Source organism: Chiloscyllium punctatum, chromosome 8 (assembly GCF_047496795.1).
Source record: "Chiloscyllium punctatum isolate Juve2018m chromosome 8, sChiPun1.3, whole genome shotgun sequence".
Lineage (NCBI taxonomy): Eukaryota > Metazoa > Chordata > Chondrichthyes > Orectolobiformes > Hemiscylliidae > Chiloscyllium > Chiloscyllium punctatum.
Genome location: NC_092746.1, coordinates 3,287,948 through 3,309,604, shown reverse-complemented (window position 1 = coordinate 3,309,604; position 21,657 = coordinate 3,287,948). Strand labels below are relative to the sequence as shown.

Here is a 21,657-nt window from a genome sequence, read left to right as displayed (position 1 = left end):
ACCTTACTGGATTAGTGGTGCTGGAAGAGCGCAGCAGTTCAGGCAGCATCCAATGAGCAGCGAAATCGACGTTTCGGGCAAAAGCCCTTCATCAGGATTAAAGGCAGTCAGCCTGAAGCGTGGAGAGATAAGCTAGAGGAGGGTGGGGGTGGGGAGAGAGTAGCATAGAGTACAATGGGTGAGTGGGGGAGGAGATGAAGGTGATAGGTCAAGGAGGAGAGGGTGGAGTGGATAGGTGGAAAAGAAGATAGGCAGGTCGGACAAGTCCGGACAAGTCAAGGAGACAGTTACTGAGCTGGAAGTTTGAAACTAGGATGAGGTGGGGGAAGGGGAAATGAGGAAGCTGTTGAAGTCCACGTTGATGCCCTGGGGTTGAAGTGTTCCGAGGCGGAAGATGAGGCGTTCTTCCTCCAGGCGTCTGGTGGTGAGGGAGCGGCGGTGAAGGAGGCCCAGGACCTCCATGTTCTCGGCAGAGTGGGAGGGGGAGTTGAAATGTTGGGCCACGGGGCGGTGTGGTTGATTGGTGCGGGTGTCCCGGAGATGTTCCCTAAAGCGCTCTGCTAGGAGGCGCCCAGTCTCCCCAATGTAGAGGAGACCACATCGGGAGCAACGGATACAATAAATGATATTGGTGGATGTGCAGGTGAAACTTTGATGGATGTGGAAGGCTCCTTTAGGGCCTTGGATAGAGGTGAGGGAGGAGGCGTGGGCACAGGTTTTACAGGTCAGGTCCACACCCCCCTACTACCCACCCTCCCATTCTGGCACTTTCCCCTGCCACCGCAGGAACTGTAAAACCTGTGCCCACACCTCCTCTCTCACCTCTATCCAAGGCCCTAAAGGAGCCTTCCACTTCCATCAAAGTTTCACCTGCACATCCACCAATATCATTTATTGTATCCGTTGCTCCCGATGTGGTCTCCTCTACATTGGGGAGACTGGGCACCTCCTAGCAGAGCACTTTAGGGAACATCTCCGAGACACCCGCACCAATCAACCAAACTGCCCCGTGGCCCAACATTTCAACTCCCCCTCCCACTCTGCCGAGGACATGGAGGTCCTGGGCCTCCTTCACCGCTGCTCCCTCACCACCAGACGCCTGGAGGAAGAACGCCTCATCTTCCGCCTCGGAACACTTCAACCCCAGGGCGTCAACGTGGATTTCAACAGCTTCCTCATTTCCCCTTCCCCCACCTCATCCTAGTTTCAAACTTCCAGCTCAGTAACTGTCTCCTTGACTTGTCCGGACTTGTCCGACCTGCCTATCTTCTTTTCCACCTATTCACTCCACCCTCTCCTCCTTGACCTATCACCTTCATCTCCTCCCCCACTCACCCATTGTACTCTATGCTACTCTCTCCCCACCCCCACCCTCCTCTAGCTTATCTCTCCACGCTTCAGGCTCACTGCCTTTATTCCTGATGAAGGACTTTTGCCCGAAACGTCGATTTCGCTGCTCGTTGGATGCTGCCTGAACTGCTGTGCTCTTCCAGCACCACTAATCCAGTATTTGGTTTTCAGCATCTGCAGTCATTGTTTTTACCAAAGTTTTGCACCTTCCCTAGTCAGTACATCTACATATAGAATCAGAAAACTTTCTTGGATACACTTAACAAATTCCTCTCCATCTAAACCCTTAACACTATGGCAACCCCATTTGGAAAATTAAGATCCATGACCAGATTCTTACAGATAACTGAGATCTCCTTACAAATTTGTTTCTCAATTTCCCTCTGACTATTAGGGGGTCTATAATACAATCCCAATAAGGTGATCATTCCTTTCTTATTTCTCAGTTCCACGCTATGCTATCCCAGTCCCATGTTCCTCACCATGCCCCGAGTTCATCTGCCCTCCCTGTTAGGCCTCTTGCATTGAAATAAATGCAGTTTAATTTACCAGTCCTATCTTGTTCTCTGCTTTGTTCCTTCCTGCTCTGACTGCTTGACTCTCTCTCTCTTTCTCAACTGTACCAGTCTCCGATTGATCTCTTTCCTCACTATCTCCCCGGATCCCACCTCCCCACCTTACCAGTTTAAATCCTCCTGAGCAGATCTAGCAAATCTCCCTGCCAGTATATTAGTTCCCTTCCAATTTCAGTGCAATTCATCTTTCTTGTACAGGTCACTTCTACCCCAGAAGAGATTCCAATGATCCAAAAATGTGAATCCTTCCCCCATACACCAGCTCCTCAGCCTTGCATTCATCTACTCTACACTCACTAGCTCATAGCACCGGGAGTAATCCAGATATTACTACCTTCAAGGACCTCCTTTTTAAATTCCTGCCTAACTTTCTATATCCTCCCTTCAGAATCTCATCCTTTTCCCTTCCTATGTCGTTGGTTCTAATGTGTACAATGACCTCCTGCCGGTCCCTTTCCCCTTTGAGAACATTCTGCACCCTCTCTGAGAGGTACTTAATTTTGGCACCAGGAAGGCAACACACTATTCTGAGTTTTTGCTGCTAGCTGCAGAAACGTCGGTCTGTTTCTCGGATTAGATAGTCCCCAAAAATAACAAATCACTTGGAACCTGACGTACCCCTCATTGCATTAGAGCCTGTCTCGATACCAGAAACTTGGCTGTTCGTGCTACCTTCCCCTGAGAGTCCATCACCCCCTACATTTTCCATAACAGCATACTTGTTTGAAATGGGGATAGCCACAGATGACTCCTGCACAGCCTGCCTACACCTCTTACCTTTCCTGACTATATCTGCGACTTTTCTCCCTTCTGATAACTGCCATCTATCACCCTAGTTCATGTAAATCCCTTATTGTCTCCAACTGTTGCTTCAAATGATCCATGCAGTCCTCTAGGATTCACAACCAAACACATTTAACGCAGACAATCATCAGTAACATGGAAACGCTCCCTAACTTCCTATATCCAACAGGAAGAGGATATCATTTTACTAAAGGCCATCTTTGCTCCTTCACAGTCTACAGACCCAGAAAATAGCGCCATCTTTTTGCCCTATAAAACGGTGTTCTAAGTTAACTTAATATTTATGGTTTATATTTTTAAAATTTAATCGAAACAGATTTCAATAAAACATATAATGAAGAAAGAACCCATTCCATTCAGTACTGCAGACCTACAGAGAGGCTATACGTTCAAAACCAAGCATTTATGTTCCTGCGTTGACAGCTTTCCCACACAGGTTCCTCCAAGGCCAGCTGTGAATGAATCCTGTATTGGACTTTGGTTCTCAACAGTGTTATTCACCTGACATCTGTCAAATACACCCTCTTTTCTGTTTTACCTTACATGCTTTTTGTTGTCCATGGAGCTCTGGATTTGCTTGCCTTGCCTGTCCTGCTCATGGGAATATATTTTGGCTGTTTTGTAAAGCAGCTCAGTTTGCATGACCAATCTTTGATTCCAATTTCTCTAGGCTAAATCTGCCCTGACCCCAATGATGATGACCCTCCCCAGACACAAATAATTTTATTCTGAATCACTCCTTGCCCTTTTCTATCGCTAACTTAAACTTTAGGATTCTATGATCATTGTACTCCAAAATATTGCTCACTCTCTGGGCGGAGCAGGTAACGGCTGTCAGATGGTGCTTTTTTAAAGTCACGGTATAGTCCAGTTATTGTTTTTTTAACGGCTAAAATTTAAAGTTTTTTTTAAGTGCCTAGCGGACCCGGAAGCTGGTGTCGCGCTAGCTTACCTGGGAAGGTTTTTTTTCTTATAAAAGCGCGCAGGCGAGGAACCCGAGGCACTACAGGGGTAGAGCCTCCCACCCACCCTCCTCTAACCTCATACGACCCGTTGTGATAAGCAGGTAAGTGCTGCATTTTGCTTGTTTGTTTCTTTAGATCTAGTTTTTAAAGTTTACCTTTTAGAGATATGGCAGTGAAGGCAGTGCAATGTTCCTCTTGCAACATGTATGAGGTGAGAGAAGCCATTAGCGTCCCTCCTGATTACACTTGCAAGAAGTGCACCCATCTTCAGCTCCTCCAAGCCCGTGTTAGGGAACTGGAGCTGGAGTTGGATGAACTGCGGATCATTCGGGAGGCAGAGGTGGTCATAGATCAGAGCTTTAGGGAAGTAGTTACTCCGAAAGTTATAGAGAGATGGGTGACAGTGAGGGGGAGTGGGAGGAAGCAGCCAGTGCAGGGACCCCCTGCGGTCATTCCCCTCAAGAACAAGTATACCGTTTTGAACACTTGTGGGCGGGATGACTTACCAGGGGTAAGCAACGAGGTTCAGGCCTCTGGCACGGAGCCTGTCCCCGTTGCTCAGAAGGGAAGGGTGGTGAAAGGTAGAGCGATAGTTATTGGGGACTCAATAGTGAGGGGCACAGATAGGCGGTTTTGCGGGGGCGACAGAGACTCACGATTGGTATGTTGCCTCCCAGGTGCAAGGGTATGTGATGTCTCTGATCGTGTTTTCCGGGTCCTTAAGGGGGAGGGGGAGCAGCCCCAGATCGTGGTCCACGTTGGCACCAACGACATAGGTAGGAAGAGGGGTGAGGATGTTAGACAGGCTTTCAGGGAGCTAGGTTGGAAGCTCAGAGCTAGAACGAACAGAGTTGTTGTCTCTGGTTTGTTACCCGTGCCACGTGATAGAGAGTCGAGGAATAGGGAGAGAGAAGAATTAAATGCGTGGCTACAGGGATGGTGCAGGAGGGAGGGATTCCGGTATTTGGATAACTGGGGTTCTTTCTGGGGAAGGTGGGACCTCTATAAACAGGATGGTCTACACCTGAACCTGAGGGGCACCAGCATCCTTGGGGGGAGGTTTCCTAGTGCTCTTTGGGAGGGTTTAAACTAACTCTGCAGGGGCATGGGAACCTGGACTGTAGCTTTAGGGTACAGGACCTTGAGTGTAGGGAGGTTAGGAACATGGCATCGATCTCGAAGGAGGGTGCCTGTAAACAGGAAGGTGGCTTGAAGTGTGTATATTTCAATGCCAGAAGTATAAGAAATAAGGTAGGTGAACTTGCAGCATGGGTTGGTACCTGGGACTTCGATGTTGTGGCCATTACAGAGACGTGGGTAGAACAGGGACAGGAATGGCTGTTGCAGGTTCCAGGGTTTAAATGTTTTAGTAGGGTCAGAGATGGGGGTAAAAGAGGGGGAGGTGTGGCATTGCTTGTCAAGGATAGTATTACAGCAGTAGAAAGGGTGATGGAGGAAGGCTTGCCATCTGAGGTAGTTTGGGCGGACGTTAGAAATAGGAAAAGGTGAGGTCACCCTGTTAGGAGTTTTCTACAGGCCTCCTAATAGTCCGAGAGAAGTAGAGGAAAGTATTGCGAGGATGATTCAGGAGAAGAGTGAAAGTAGCAGGGTGGTTGTTATGGGGGACTTGAACTTCCCAGATATTGACTGGGAAAGCTATAGCTCGAGTTCGTTAGATGGGTCGGTGTTTGTCCAATGTGTGCAGGAGGGTTTCCTGACACAATATGTAGACAGGCCAACAAGAGGTGAGGCCATACTGGATTTGGTTCTAGGTAATGAACCAGGCCAGGTGTTAGACTTGGAGGTAGGTGAGCACTTCGGGGGCAGTGACCACAACTCGGTGACTTTTACTCTAGTGATGGAGAGGGATAAGTGTGCACTGCAAGGTAACAGTTATAGCTGGGGCAGGGAAATTATGATGCGGTGAGGCATGACTTAGGATGTGTGGATTGGAAAAATAGGCTTCAAGGGAAGAACACAAATGATATGTGGAGATTGTTCAAGGAACAGCTAATGGGTGTCCTTGATAAGTATGTACCAGTCAGGCAGGGAGTAAAGGGTCATGTGAGGGAGCCGTGGTTTAACAAGGAATTGGAATCCCTTGTGAAAGGGAAGAGGGCGGCCTATGTAAAGATGAGGCGTGAAGGTTCAGTTGGGGCGATTGAGAGTTATAAGGTAGCCAGGAAGGATCTAAAGAGAGAGCTAAGAGCAGCGAGAAGGGGACATGAAAAGTCCTTAGTTGGTAGGATTAGGGAAAACCCAAAGGCTTTCTATAGGTATGTCAGGAAGAAAGGGATGACTAGGGTAGGTATCGGTCCAGTCAAGGATAGTAGTGGGAAGTTGTGCGTGGAGGTGGAGGAGATTGGGGAGACACTAAATCAATACTTTTCGTCAGTATTCACTCAGGAACAGGACATTGTTGCCGATGTGAATACTGAGTCACAATTAATTAGAATGGACGGCTTTGAGGTATGTAGGGAAGAGGTGTTGGAAATTCTGGAAAGGATGAAAATAGATAAGTCCCCTGGACCTGATGGCATTTATCCTAGGATCCTCTGGGAAGCTAGGAAGGAGATAGCAGAGCCATTGGCCTTGATTTTTATGTCGTCGTTGTCTACAGGAATAGTGCCAGAAGACTGGAGGATAGTGAATGTGGTCCCCTTGTTCAAGAAGGGGAGCAGGGATAGCCCGAGTAACTATAGGCCAGTGAGTCTCACTTCTGTTGTGGGCAAAGTCTTAGAGAGAATTGTAAGGGATAGGATTTATGAACATCTGGATAGGAATAATGTGATCAAGGATAGTCAGCATGGTTTTGTGAAGGGCAGGTCGTGCCTCACAAACCTTATTGAATTCTTTGAGAAGGTGACCAAGGAAGTGGACGAGGGTAAAGCAGTAGATGTGGTATATATGGATTTTAGCAAGGCATTCAATAAGGTACCCCATGGTAGGCTAATGCAAAAACTACGGAGGTATGGCATTGGAGGGTGCATTAGAGGTTTGGATTAGGAATTGGCTGGCTGGAAGGAGACAGAGGGTAGTAGTTGATGGTAAAGGTTCATCTTGGAGTGCAGTTACTAGCGGTGTTCCACAAGGATCTGTTTTGGGACCATTGCTGTTTGTCATTTTTATAAATGACCTGGAGGAGGGGCTTGAAGGCTGGGTGAGCAAGTTTGCGGATGACACGAAAGTCAGTGGAGTTGTGGACAGCGAAGAAGAATGTGGCAGGTTACAGCGGGATATAGATAAGTTGCAGAGCTGGGCAGTAAGGTGGCAAATGGAGTTCAATGTAGCTAAGTGTGAAGTCATTCACTTTGGTAGGAGTAACAAGAAGATGGATTACTGGGCTTATGATGGACTACTTGGTAGTGTGGATGAGCAGAGGGATCTTGGTGTCCATGTACACAGATCTTTGAAAGTTGCCGCACAGGTAAATAGTGCTGTGAGGAAGGCATATGGTGTACTGGGCTTTATTGGTAGAGGAATTGAGTTCCGGAGTCCTGAGGTCATGTTGCAGTTGTATAAGACTCTGGTGCGGCCTCATCTGGAGTATTGTGTGCAGTTTTGGTCGCCATATTATAGGAAGGATGTGGAGGCATTGGAACGAGTGCAGAGGAGGTTTACCAGGATGTTGCCTGGTATGGTAGGAAGATCGTATGAGGAAAGGCTGAGGCACTTGGGGCTTTTCTCATTGGAGAAAAGAAGGTTATGGGGAGATTTGATAGAGGTGTACAAGATGATTAGGAGTTTAGATAGGGTTGACAGTGAGAACCTTTTTCCGCTAATGAAGTCAGCTGTTACTAGGGGACACAGCTTTAAATTAAGGGGAGGTTGGTATAGGACAGATGTTAGGGGTAGATTTTTTACTCAGCGGGTTGTGAGTTGATGGAATGCCCTGCCAGTAGCAGTGGTGGACTCTCCCTCTTTATGGTCATTTAAGCGGGCATTGGACAAGTATATGGAGGTTCTTGGGCTAGTGTAGGTTAGGTAGGCTTCAGTCGGCGCAACATCGAGGGCCGAAGGGCCTGTACTGCGCTGTATTTTTCTATGTTCTATATTCAGTACTTACACAATGACCTTGATCCACCTCAACCCCAGAACCTTATCCAGCAATACTTCCTGCCTCACTGGACTGGAAACATAACTTGGGTGGAAAACCTTCTTGGACACACTATAAAAATTCTTTCCCCTTTCTGCTCTTCATATTATAGATATCAGTGTTAACAATAGGACAATCAATGACCCAATTAAAATTATTCCATTATTCTGTGCTCTTCTGTTACATCCTTAAAAATTTATTTCTTCACATATTTCCTACTAGTTGATGATCTGTAGCAAAGATGCACCTTGTAAAACTATTAATCCCCAATAAATTTGCTGCATGTCTAGTTTCTTACATTGTTGGAGGGACTTTGATGACGATAAATACCTATAAATGTAATACCTCTCAGATTCCTAGTTATTATTAATTCCCATTATTTCTTGTAGAATTTCAAAATATAAATAAAAAATGTATGTTCCCAAGTCCAATTAGTTACCAAATTTTATTGAGGAGGGTGGGAACCCATTATTGCCTCATACAGTACAAATAAATGCACTTCACTGGTTAAGCAATAATCTTTGTGAAGTCACAATGTACTGTTTGTGTCAATTATGGAGATGACAGCCAAATATGGAGATGACACAAAAATAGTTAGGAAGGCAAATAGTTAAGATGACACAAGTCCTCGAAAAGACGGATATATACTATCAGATTAAATTAGTGGGCAAAAAACTTGGTAGTTGACATAATGTTAGAAAAGGCGAGGTGGTATTTTAACAAGAACAACAGAAGAGCTAACCATTATTTAAATGAAGAGAGACTGCAGAAGGATATAGAACAAAGGGATTTGGGAGACCTAGACCATGAATTACAAAGAGTGAGTATTCAAGTTCATTGGGCAACAGGGAAGGCAAATGGAATGTTCGTTTTTATTTCAAAGGGAATGGAATATAAAAGTAACGAGGTTTTCCTAAACCAAATAAAGTACTAATCAGACCACAAGTGGAATACTGTGTACAGTTTTGGGTCCCTTACCTTATGAAGGATGTACTGGCATTTATAGTCAGTCCAGAGAAGGTTCACTGGGCTGAAACCAGGTATGGAGATATTGATTTATGAGGAGAGGTCGAATATTTGAGGGCATACTCACTAGAATAAAGAAGTATAAGAGACAACCTTATTGAAATGTACAAGACTCTTCGAGGTCTTGACTGGGTAGATGTGTAATGGTTGTTTCCCTTTGGGGAGAGTCAAGGACCAGAAAGGTTAATTTCAGAATAAGGAGTTGTGTACTTAAGACAGAGATGAGAAAGATTTTTTTCTTCCACAGGATTGAGAATCTGTGGAATTCTTTACCACAGAGGGCTGGTGACACTGGGTCATTAAGTACATTCAAGGTTGAGACAGACGTATTTTTAATCAGTAAGGGGAATCAGTGGTTACGGGAAAAAGACAGGAAAATGGAAAGTTGAGGATTCTCAGATTAACCATGATCGCATTGAATGGCACAGCAGAACTCAATGGGTTGAATGGCCTACTTCTGCTTTTAAGTCTTATAGTCTTGTTATTTATTCTTAGTAAGTAAAATTACAGCTTTCAATTGAGGATACTTTCTGTAGTGATTGTAGCAAGGTCAGCCAGGAGGACCTTGTAGAATATGAGTTCCCTGATTGATGGGATACTGGCCTCTGTGGAGTTATTTCACTTTTATCATGCTCAATAAGAGTCTTATAAAAAAAAAATTTTTAGTTTCCTGACATGATGTTGGCATGTCTGCTGCAAAGCCTTGGTTCAAAGACTTTGGCAAATAAGTTGCAGAAGGCTTCTAACAGGATTTCTAAAAAAAATGTCCTTCCTGTTTTAGTCTGAGTGTAAAATCTTCATGGCTAATGGGGTGAAATACTGCCAAGATTTATGAATTAAACTTGTGTCATATTCTGAGTACATGTCAGACTTGTAACAGTGCAATTGCTTTGTATATCACAGCATTATCAGTCATGTACAAGAAAAACAGGAGGGGAAAACAGTAGCTCTAATGTAACATAATTCTGCAGTTAGAGCTGTTTTTTTCAGAATATCAAAAAGTCACTGTAATTATGAAATGATTAACCATCTTTCGGATCAACTATCCCCTCCACTTGAATGTTTATTTAACCCTCTTTATATTAGTATTATTAAAGTAAATGTTTCTCTGTGGCACAGTGGAGAAAGGTCACTTGCTGCTGCTCAGAATCACATCAACACCATTTTTCCTGCTACATTTGTCATGTATCATTAGCAGTAGCTTAAAGCCTCATGTTAAGTTGTGATATTACTAAATTCTGAAGTGCAGATGTCATTAACCAATCCGGGACAGAAGGTGGCAAAAAAAATTTACTGGTTCTACTTTCAGTTAGACCTGTACCTGAATACTTAGTGTGTGCCTTGTCGGCACCATATAAAAGCTGCTTTTCAAACAGGTTGGGACAGCACCTTTTGGAACTAGTTAATCAAAAAATTATTACAGATGGCAAAGACCAATGAGATGTATCCATTTTAATGCCCATCTATCATGATATCCAATTGCTTTAAGATGTTTGCAGGTTTTTCCTTTAGTTTGGACATCTGCAGTGGATCACTCATTTTTTTGATATCAGCCCTTGCCTTCCTTTTAATGTTTATAGGGGAGGCAACAGCCTACTGGTCTTATTATTGGGCTATTAATCCAGAAATCTAGGTAACATTCTGAGCATCTGAGTTTGAATCCTGCCTTGGAAAAATAAATCTGGAATTAAGAGTGACCATAAATCCATTGTTAATTGTCAGAAAAACCATCTAGCTCACTAATGTTCTTTATGGCAGGAAACTGCTATCCTTACCTAGCCGAGTCTACGTGTGACTCCAGACCCACAAGCAATGTGGCTGACTCTTAACTGCCCGCTGGGTAATTAGGGACGGGCAATAAATGCTGGCCTAGCCAGTGACGCCCTCAACCAGTGAATGAATAAAACACCTATTTTCAAAACGTACCTTTCTAATTGCATTTAATCTAAAATAATGTTTTCTTTATCCTTGATACTCTAAAATATGCCTCTGTCTCGTTAAACCAGTCTTTCTTCATAACTCAGACCTCTAATATTAGAGATCTAGCTTCTCTGTCCTGTTACCAGTACTTGAACACCTTAGTGTTTCTTAGTTTCCTGAACCCCTAGTGAGTGTTCAAGATACAATTTGTTCCTGCTTTGACTTGCATTCTAATATTAAGGCTTTAGAATTCAACACCTTTTAAACTTTGCTGATTGATGCGTTGGACTGACTGGATATACTTAGTGTCAAGACTTCAGGTTCATCCTTAGTCAGTTCAACACCATGCAATCTATTTTTGTTTCCTATGTATAGCATTTCGTACTTTGTTTGAAATTCCATGTTCTACTTCCTTGGGTATTTTGTCCAAGTTGTTTTGTGATAGCTAAGCTGCTTCCTCGGATTCTACTGGTTTATAAATCATGTACAAATTTTACTAATTTGCATTGTAATCAGCCAGTTTGTTATTCATTCATAAGTGACTCTAAATCCCCACTACCTTAAGGTTAATGAATAGGCTTTCATGTAGTATTTTATTAGATATCATTTTGGAAGTCAAGATACACCAACGTACTCACAGGGCTTGTAGGAGTCAAAAAGTCAAGAGGGTTAAGTCAAGGGCCTTCTCCTTTTGAATCCATGCTGAATAACTTTAACTGAATTATTAATACAAATTTACTTCTGATGATTATTGCACATTGTATTCATTAAGATAGATGGGTGGTACGTTGGCTCAGTGGTTAGCACTGCTGCCTCACAGTGACAAAGGCCAGGCTTGAATTCAGCCTCGGGTGACTGTCTGTACAGAGTTTGCTCATTCTCCCCATTTCTGCTTGGGTTTGTGATGAATGCTCTGGCTTCTTTCCACAATCCAAGGATGTGCAAGTTAGGTGGATTGGCCATGCTAGATTGCCCCGTAGTGTCCAGGGATATGTAGTCTAGGTGGATTAGCTGTGGCAAAAGTGGGGTTACGGGAATAGGGTAGGGAGCTGGGGCTGGGTAGGATGCTGTTCAGGGGAAACAGTGTGTACCAAAATGGACTGAATGTCTCTTTCTACACTGTAGGAATTGTGTGTGCAATAATCTGAATTGTTTTATCACTCTTTTGGCCACTTGCTTATTTCCAAACTACCGATTACCATTCAAAATTCTGTAACTCCCTGAACAAAAAACTTAATGCCATGCAAGTTTCTTCCTCAATCAAGCATTTTGCTTGCTTCCTTTGCTTTTGCAAGCTATTCCATCCTCAACCCCTCTTAACCCTCTAACATTCTTGAAGGTGTTGTCACTTTCCAAAGCAGAGCCCATCTTTCTTAGAATTCTCTTCAAGCAGACTTTCACTTCTGCCACAGTACAGCAATGCCTTTTATCAATGTTACAAATAACATCCTGTGGAATTGTGACAATAGTTAAATACTCCTCCTCCTCCTCACCATCTCAAACAATTTGCAGCCTTTCAACATGGTTGACTTCTCTTCCATTGGCTTGGGTGGGACTGCCCTTGCCTGTTTTTTTATTTATCCAGTAATTACCAAAGAATCAGCGCAATGGTTTTAGTTACAGTTCATGAACAATTACCACTAGACACGACCCACCACCACCCTCCCACCATCATCTGAAAACAGTCAGTGTTTGTACGTACACTGATGTCCAGTAACTTTGCATCACCTCCTTTTTCTCGACCCCTCCACTGTCTATGAATTGTCGGTTAGCATGTCCAATGTTCAGTATTAGGTGTGCAAAACCTTTCTCCAACTAAATATTGGGAAGACTGATGTCAATGGTTTTGGTCTGTCCCCTGGACACAGACATCATTCCTCCCTTTGAAGCTGAAACAGGCTGTTTACAATCTGGACTCCAACATGAACTTCTGATCATGCAACCCATGTCAGGATTACTACTGTTGCGTACACTCTCTAACCTTTCAGGCTCTCCACCTTGCTTTCCTCTTAGAAAATGTTCTTAACATAAATCTCCTTGACCAAGCTTTTGGTTTCATGCTATAATAGTGCCTTACACAGTTATTGCCTTATTTTGCACTATGCTTCCAAGACAAACCTTGGGACATTTTGTGGTTTTAAGTATGCCATGCACATGCAAATTCTTGTTGTTCAATGGTTACTGTACATCACAGATGCTATAACTTCAATTTCTTCAGTCATTAATAATACTAAGCAATGCTTCTTGAGGCTTTCTTCAAATACTGGGTCAAGCAGTAATTGTGCATTAAACTGATCAACAGAGTTTTCTAATTTTTATTAAACTGAATTAAATTTTCCATTAAATACTTTTATCAGGCACTTTTACAGGGTAAATATCCTTAATCAAGTGTTAAGCATGAAATAAACTTTTCAATTTTGATCCCAGAAACAATTATTTAATTAAAGATCTACACCATCACCTTCTCAAGGACAATTGAAAATGGGTAATAAATGCCAGCCTAGCTAGTTATGCCAACATCCCACGAATGGATATTTTAAAACAAAACTTTGAATTTCAGCATCCCTCTAGCGTTAGTCTGAACCTTTTAGCTTTAGAGATACTGTATCTAATCAGAGCAGTTTATATCAAAGTGTTCTATCTGTCACAGGATCAACCTCAAACCCCTTCATTTGCCTCCTCTCATGCTCTCCAGGGTCAAGTCTACTAATTATTCCAAGGAAATCTAAAGACAGCAATCATTGCTGTTTTCCATTTGACAACAATATTGTGCAACAGAATTTCCAGGTCCCTAACGTTGTGTCTTTTCTTTTGTACACTGCATTCTTAATTCATAACTTTCTTTAACATGCATTATCGGTAGACTCATTTTGCAACTTTTCTCTCTTTATATTTAGCTCCCTCATTCGTAAAACTTCTACAGCGAACATACTTCAAATTCCATTTTAGCTATACTTAAATTTTGCTATATTCCTTTCTCTTAGTATTTGTCCAGTCGTCCCTTGTCAATTTTAATGTTTTAAATCCCATGTGTTTTCTTTAGAGTTTGGTTCTATTTTGTTCACCCTTCTAAAATTTAACTCGGCTCAGATAATTTACTGAGTCAAGTTAAATTTAATTTCCTTTGTCATCTACCTGCTATAAGCAATGTTTCATTTTAGCTCCTTTTCACCACACTCCCTTATCTTAATGATTTAAGTGCTTACTCTTTAAATGAAATGTAGTTAACCTTAAATTTGAAAAAAATCTGTCTTCTCCTCGCCCAATCTGATGCCATTAACATTGAGCCAGAGAATTCAGTTATAATTCCATGTTTACTGGGAATGCTCTGATACTTTGCACAAATAATTAATTGAAAATTACAAGGCTCTCCAACTGTGAAACACCATCATTCACATATGTGTACATCTAGCAGGGGATGGTGAAGTAGCAATCGCAAGTGGGACTTGACCCGATTATCCTTCCTCCTCAGTTCAGAAGTAGCTGGTCAATTGTAGATAGATTAACACAAGACTGAGAAAAGCTACATTTGCAGATTTACACAAAGGCTTCCTTATAGCCTTTACTTAAAAGGTTTATTTTTCTTTGGTACCTGTGGGAGTAATGCTCCGGAATGATGACGATGGAGTAACAGGTGGGGTGACTGGTGGTGTAAGGCTGCCGCTGTTGTGACGTTGTGGTGTAGAAATACTTCCCCGAGGAATGGTACTCGAAATTGATAAAGATAGTTTCGGCTGAATCTTTTTCTTGAGGGATTCTTGTTCCCGGCGAGCAGCATCAGTCATAAATCTGCAAAAATAAAAAAAAAATACAGGTAATCTGTGGCTTCATAACAGGGCATAACAATTTGGTAGAATACCTGCCATGTACGGAATGTTTTTAGAGCTCAGTAAGGAATATAATAAAGGAGAGGTATCCAAAATGCAAATCTTATACTAATGTAGTAGGATTTAATGGTTTTCAAAAGTAAATGATCAGCAAGAGGGATAGTACATAACTCTACTGCAATATACTGTGAGAAAAACAATGACTGCAGATGCTGGAAACCAGATTCTGGATTAGAGTGGTGCTGGAAAAGTACAGCAGTTCAGGCAGCATCCAAAGAGCAGGAAAATCGATGATTCGGGCAAAAGCCCTTCATCAGAAATATAGGCAGAGTGCCTGAAGGGTGCAGAGATAAGTGAGAGTAGGTGGGGGTGGGGAGAAAGTAGCATAGGTGGGGGTGGGGATGAAGGTGATAGGTCGGGGAGTAGGGTAGCAAAGCGTACAATGGGTGGATGGGAATGGGATGAAGGTGACAGGTCAGAGAGGAGGGCGGAGTGGATAGGTAGAAAGGAAGATAGGCAGGTAGGACAAGTCATGGGGACAGTGCTGAGCTGGAAGTTTGGAACTAGGGTGAGGTGGGGAAGGGTAAATGAGGAAACTGGTGAAGTCCGCATTGATGCCCTGGGGTTGAAGTGTTCCGAGGCGGAAGATGAGGCGTTCTTCCTCCAGGCGTCTGGTGGTGAGGGAGCGGCGGTAAAGGAGGCCCAGGACCTCCATGTCCTCGGCTGAGTGGGAGGGGGAGTTGAAATGTTGGGCCACAGGGCGGTGTGGTTGATTGGTGCGGGTGTCCCAGAGGTGTTCCCTAAAGCACTCTGCTAGGAGGTGTCCAGTCTCCCCAGTGTAGAGGAGACTGCATCGGGAGCAACGGATACAATAAATGATATTGGTGGATGTGCAGGTAAAACTTTGATGAGTGTGGAAGGCTCCTTTCGGGCCTTGGATGGAGGTGAGGGAGGAGGTGTGTGTGCAGGTTTTGCAATTCCTGCAGTGGCAGGGGAAGGTGCCAGGGCGGGAGGGTGGGTTGTTGGGGGCGTGGACCTGACCAGGTAGTCACGGAGGGAATGGTCTTTGCGGAAGGCGGAAAGGGGCGGGGTGGGAGGGGGATGGGGGGCGGAAAATATATTCCTGGTGGTGGGGTCCGTTTGGTGGTGGCGGAAATGTTGGCAGATGATTTGGTTTATGTGAAGGTTGATAGGGTGGAAGGTGGGCACCAGGGGCGTTCTGTCCTTGTTACGGTTGGAGGGGTGGGGTCTGAGGACAGGGGTACGGGATGTGGACGAGATGCGTTGGAGGGCATCTTTAACCACGTGGAAAGGGAAGTTGCGGTCTCTAAAGAAGGAGGCCATCTGGTGTGTTCTGTGGTGGAACTGGTCTTCCTGGGAGCAGATACGGCGGAGGAATTGGGAATACAGGATGGCATTTTTACAGGAGGTAGGGTGGGAAGAGGTGTAATCCAGGTAGCTGTGGGAGTTGGTGGGTTTGTAAAAAATGTTGGTGTCAAGTCGCTTGTCATTAATGGAGATGGAGAGGTCCAGGAGGGGGAGGGAGGTGTCAGAGATGGTCCAGGTAAATTTAAGGTCAGGGTGGAATGTGTTGGTGAAGTTGATGAATTGCTCAACCTCCTCACGGGAACACGAGGTGGCGCCAATGCAGTCACCCCCATTCATCTGTTGTACTCTATGCTACTTTCTCCCTACCCCCACCCTCCTCTCATTTATCTCTCCACCCTTCATGCACTCTGCTTGTATTCCTGACGAAGGGCTTTTGCCCGAAACGTCGATTTTCCTGCTCCTCGGATGCTGCCTGAACTGCTGTGCTTTTTCAGCACCATTCTAATCCAGAATACGCTGTGGGATTTAAGCTACTGAATAAACCTCATCGGTAAGTGCTCTATTTACTCCCAGCTTGAATAATGTTGCATTCACATCTTTTGAGTCAGAAGGATCTTGTTCAAATCTTGCTTCAGAAGTCGAGCACATGATTCGGATTAGCACAGTGCACTACAGTTGGGGCTATGTTGGCAGAGGATCACCTTTTGGATGAGAGAATATACAAAGCGTTTATCAGCCTACATATGTGGCATTAATAAATGCCATGGTATTTTTTGTAGAAAAGAAACTTGCTGCTACACTTGTCTACAAAACAATACCTAAAAGTAATTAGTTTGCTGTGAAGTACTATGGGACATCTTGAGTACATGAGAGAGGTGTTGTACAACAGGAACTTCTTACTATAATCATTTGTTCCAGACTAAATGCCAGGTTAGTTATGTTCATTTTTGCCTTTTCCTGAAAAGGCCCAATTTTCCTCAAGCATATTATATACATCATTATTAGGTCCTAAATTTAAAAGTAAAACAAATTATCCATCAACTGTTGAAGTATAATTAAATATACTTTTAGAACTTGTTTGCTCAACCACTTTTCAGGGACCGACTCAGGATCATAGGTCAAACACCAAAACAGTTGTCTCAATAAACAAACTTGCACAAGAAGTTCTACTCTTTGAATAGAAAGCAGTAATTTCTCAGGTCAGCCCTGTGCCAGATAATTGAGATGGAACTAAATTCAATTTAATATTTTACTTCCGAAGAGGGGGAACTGTTTGTGGCTAGAGAACAAATAGTTATTACACAGTAAGTATGCAAACTTAACCAGGAAGACTGCCATTCCACACTGGAAATGCCCAAGTTCACATCCAATATTGGAACTTGGAATAATGGAATTCATGTTAAGTGCTGGCAGGCCTGTCAAACATCTATAAAATAAATTTACATTTTACACTGGCAAACATACAGAAACATTACCACCTCTTGCCATCTGGCAGCTTATTAGTCAGTAATATCCTATTAATTGTCCTTCCAACCTCTCTAAATAGTAGATGCCTACATTTAGTACCAATGCTTATTGTCACTGTGTAAGTCAAATTTAGTTTGCAGTACTCAGATTTTTTATTGGCATTTTGGGAAACACATTCCATCATGGAAGAAGTAAAAAGCATGATAAGGGAATGCCAGTGGTTTACTCTTGTTGACTGGCAATGCATTGTGTCATATTGCAAGTGCAGACTATGATTTGCTAGTTTGCTTTGTCAATTTTAGAAAGTAACAACAGTGGGTTGTTCAATCAACTACGCAGAGATTTGGCCCACAACATTATTCTGATGCAAGATAAAACACATAAAACAGTGAAAATTGTCAATTAACTATGAAAAATAAAAAAACTTTAAAGGGTGCATTTAATGGGTAGAATAGTAATCCAGCCCACTGAAACCACTAGAATAGATAATATTGCTGTCTTAAATAATTTTAAATTCTGAATGTTAGCAAATATGTATCCAGCGAAATTCTACAGACAGTTTTCAGGAATCAGTAGACTAAGTAGTAAAAGCAAGATAGGTGCTATCTATAAATTCAGGTCCTAATAATATAATCTGATCTCCCTAATTTTTGTTCTTTCCAAACCAGATTTCCAGATGGAGCAGCAGAAAATATAAACGCTTTAGTGGGGTAATAAGTGGACTTCCTTCTTACAGTCTGCACTTAATTCTCACTTTTATTTACTGGCAACTGCCATAATGGAGCATTCAATACTTTTGCTGAAAGCGCACAATTGCAAGCCATCAAAAGGTACAGAGATGAGGCTGGAAGGCAGTCTGAAAGTGAGGATGAGACACTAGTTCATTTGCTGGGACAGAGCAAGATGCTGACATTTAAAAAGTACACAATGAAGCAGGTATCAGAATTCTCCAAGTTCATACCTACGTCTTTCAATAATAATGATTAAATCAGTAATTCTTTGTGGCTTAGTAACCAGAACTACACATAGTACCTAGGTGTAGCCTGACCAGGATACTACATATTTTCAGCATGACTTCCTCTAATTTGTATTCTCCTCTTCTAAAGAGGATGAAAAGGAACAGGGTTAAAAGAAAACTGAAATTACATCACACTCATTTAATTAGAGCGAATTTATTCCTGTCTCAACCCAGTATACAAGTGACAATTGAAGCCACTTGTGGCACCACGGTAGTGTCCCTATCTCTGGCCCAGAAGGCAAAGATTCAAGTCTCAACTGCTTCAGAAAGCACTCTAGTGGCTCAAAAGCAGTGCCCTTATCTCGGAGTTTGAAAGCCTGGATTCAACTGCAACCAGCTCCAAAGGTGAGACATTACAGATTGATTAAAAATACCTACAAATGCCAGCTGCAGAGGTATGCTACCTAGTGAAGAGCTGATGTGAAGCAAAAGTTCTAAAATAAGGCCCTTCAACAAAATACTCTTAAAAAAAAATTAACTCAGTGTTGCAAATATGCTTATTTGCATGATCACCATTAATTTTATTGAAATCCAATTACATAATTTCTTGTAATAAAACTACATAGCAACTACTTGCATAAAATTTCAAAGCTTCTTTTGAATGAATAATCAAAAAGTTTGAAATTGAAACAATTGACATTTGAGTCACAAAAGGGCTTCAAGTACTAACTGCTTGATGGTGAACTAGCAAAATGCTAGGATTTTGAGCAGTTTTGCTATGTTATCTTTATGAACAGCTAAAGTCTTCCTTATAACCCCAAACATTAGGAAAGTGGCATGGTATGACAAAGCAAAATACATATTAAGTTAAATTTTGATGGTGCAGAGATCCAGCTAAAGTGGCATAATTTGCTGGTCTAGTAGAAATGAAGTTGAAACCCTGCTAGGATGGAAATGGTTTAGCATCTGACTGCATAAGAATGCAAAAGCCTCTAAGGCAACGCGCAGCAGGAGTTTCCTTCCTCTGTGTTTGATCATTTCATAAGCACAGTTATTGCAAAATAATAGGGTTTTCATTAAGTAGAAAAAAAGTTGTTAATAAAGGATAGTCACAACTGAGGTAGCAATACAAACATGAAAATAAATAAATGTTAATAAACAGTATTCTTACTTAATAACTAAAGAGGGCAAATGATGAAAAGTATGGTGCATTCAGGGAAAATGTTCCTTCAGCAAATAATATATAACAAAAGTAATGCAATTCAGTTAAAAGAAAGTCAAGTTAAGAAAGCTATTTTGAAAAATCTGAACTTCAAAACACAGAATTTGCTTTGTGTAATTACTTAATTTTGTCAGCAGCATGGTAACACCAACTGACATTTTAAAAACACTGTTAAAAATTCCATTTTAATTAGATATGCCACAATTTTCAGGTAAGATGCTAAAACGGCCAAAGAAACTGATAATTGTTATTCTCTTGAAAAGAACGTGAATTAAATGTTGTCCATTATTCAACAAGTAAGACCCTGACAGAAAAGCATATTTTCTTACCCTGTAAATTGTGGACTCTTGCTGCTAAGTAAGCTTGCTGTAAACTATTAAAATAATGAATCCAGACTGGAAAGCCCCCAAAGAATGGCCGCCCACATTTCAATCTGTTTGCCAGATTTGTGAGAGGGAAAGCTTATGTAAACTTGATTCCCCCACCCCCAAGTTCATCCAGGGACTGGACTTGCAGCATATTGAAAAACATGGTACAAGGGAGCCTCCCAGAGGCCAATAGCTAGAGCTGCGCACAACCCCATGTATGGGAACAAAATCAGACATTGAGATCACTCATATAAACGTTGATCCTTTTTCTATTGTGATGTAAAGGGAAAAATATTTAAATATTTATCTATTGTAAACCAAACATTTATATTAGTTGCCTTTATCAACTTTACAAGAAGACACTGAAGAGAAAAAAATCATTATGGTGAAATACTGTGATTCCATGACCTGAATAGCAAACAATGCTTTGAGGGAAACTCACAAGTGCTCAAAATCCAGGCTGAGATTACAGAATTATCCCTTACAATACTCAATCAATTCTACTGGGTGGCCAACAACTATCATTATTACTTCATTGTTTACATTGATCGGTATCTCAGTGGACTACAAACTGACCCTTTTAACCAATTAGCAATATGTTGATACAAGACTTCAGTGCAAGGTTTGATGGTCATTGCAATTTGCATGTTACCTCTGAAACCACTGACTTTTTGACTGTTCGTTTTTACTTTCCAAATGCACAAAGAATAAAGCATTTGTACATTGACATTAATTGCTTTTAACATAAGGTTTTGCATTGTGTAACCTGAGTTTATAGAGATATTCAAGCAGAGAATATCATGGCAATTAGTCAGGAATTGAAATTGAATTGCTGAGAATCCTGAGACATTTCATATATACTACACAATTAACTACTGCCAGATGCTGCTCTCACCATACTAGGGAGTCAGCCCAAGACATTAATTTCAGCAAGAGCAATTTGTTTTTTGTTGAATGATTATAAGAATTTGATGTCTCATACTATTTTAGTACGGCGCATAGTTAAGCACTGTAAACAAATTCTATGTAAAACAAAGAACCTCCGGCTTTCCAATTTATTTTCAACAAAAAAAGGCCAAATTGTTCCTTAGCCTCGAAGAAGATCAAGACAGTCACTAGAAACAGCAATGTTTAAAGTGATGGCAGGAAGATGGAAATAGAGCAGGAGAATTAGATTATTGTAGGTAGCTCTTAAAGACAGAAGTCAAGACTGATTTTACAGGGCAAATTTTCTGTTTCTGTACTAGAACACACAATGATTGAATGAGCAGAAGGATCATTTTAATGTTGGTGACAATTCTTCCCCTAATATTTCCGTTGCTTTCTTCTTCCCACTGCAACGTTTTGTTGAGATTGGACAAGTGGTGTGCAGCAGGGACTATAGAAGGGAAAAACATAGTGCTTTAACTTTATACTGCTGAATTTCTTTCTGTATCATCCTCTTTAATAAATGGCAGAATCTTATGCCTTCTGCCACCAAGGGTGGGTAGAGTGCTGTCTTCCTGCCTTCACACTAATTTAGTCCCACATGTAAAGTGGGAAGAGGAGGGTCATGGGCACCCATACCTCTACCCTTTCTGCTGACTCCCCTACATCATGAATGTAACTGAAACAATACAAACCTGAGAGTTTGGTAAGTAAGGAGTTCGCTTAAGACAGGAAAGAAATGCTCCATTCTTTTCCTAACCTTGTCAGCCTACAGCCCAGGGTACTCAACATTGAGTTTTCCAATTTAGAATAACCTTCCCAC

The 21,657-nt window shown here is 42.1% G+C and overlaps 1 protein-coding gene across 1 annotated transcript in view; it reads right to left on the bottom strand.

The window, feature by feature from the left end:
- jazf1b (JAZF zinc finger 1b) overlaps window positions 1–21,657 on the bottom strand; it is a 267,960-nt gene that overhangs the window by 54,371 nt on the left and 191,932 nt on the right. The window contains exon 3 of the mRNA XM_072575047.1: window positions 14,329–14,525. Coding sequence (XP_072431148.1) covers window positions 14,329–14,525 — 197 coding nt within the window. The remainder of the gene's footprint in view (window positions 1–14,328; window positions 14,526–21,657) is intronic.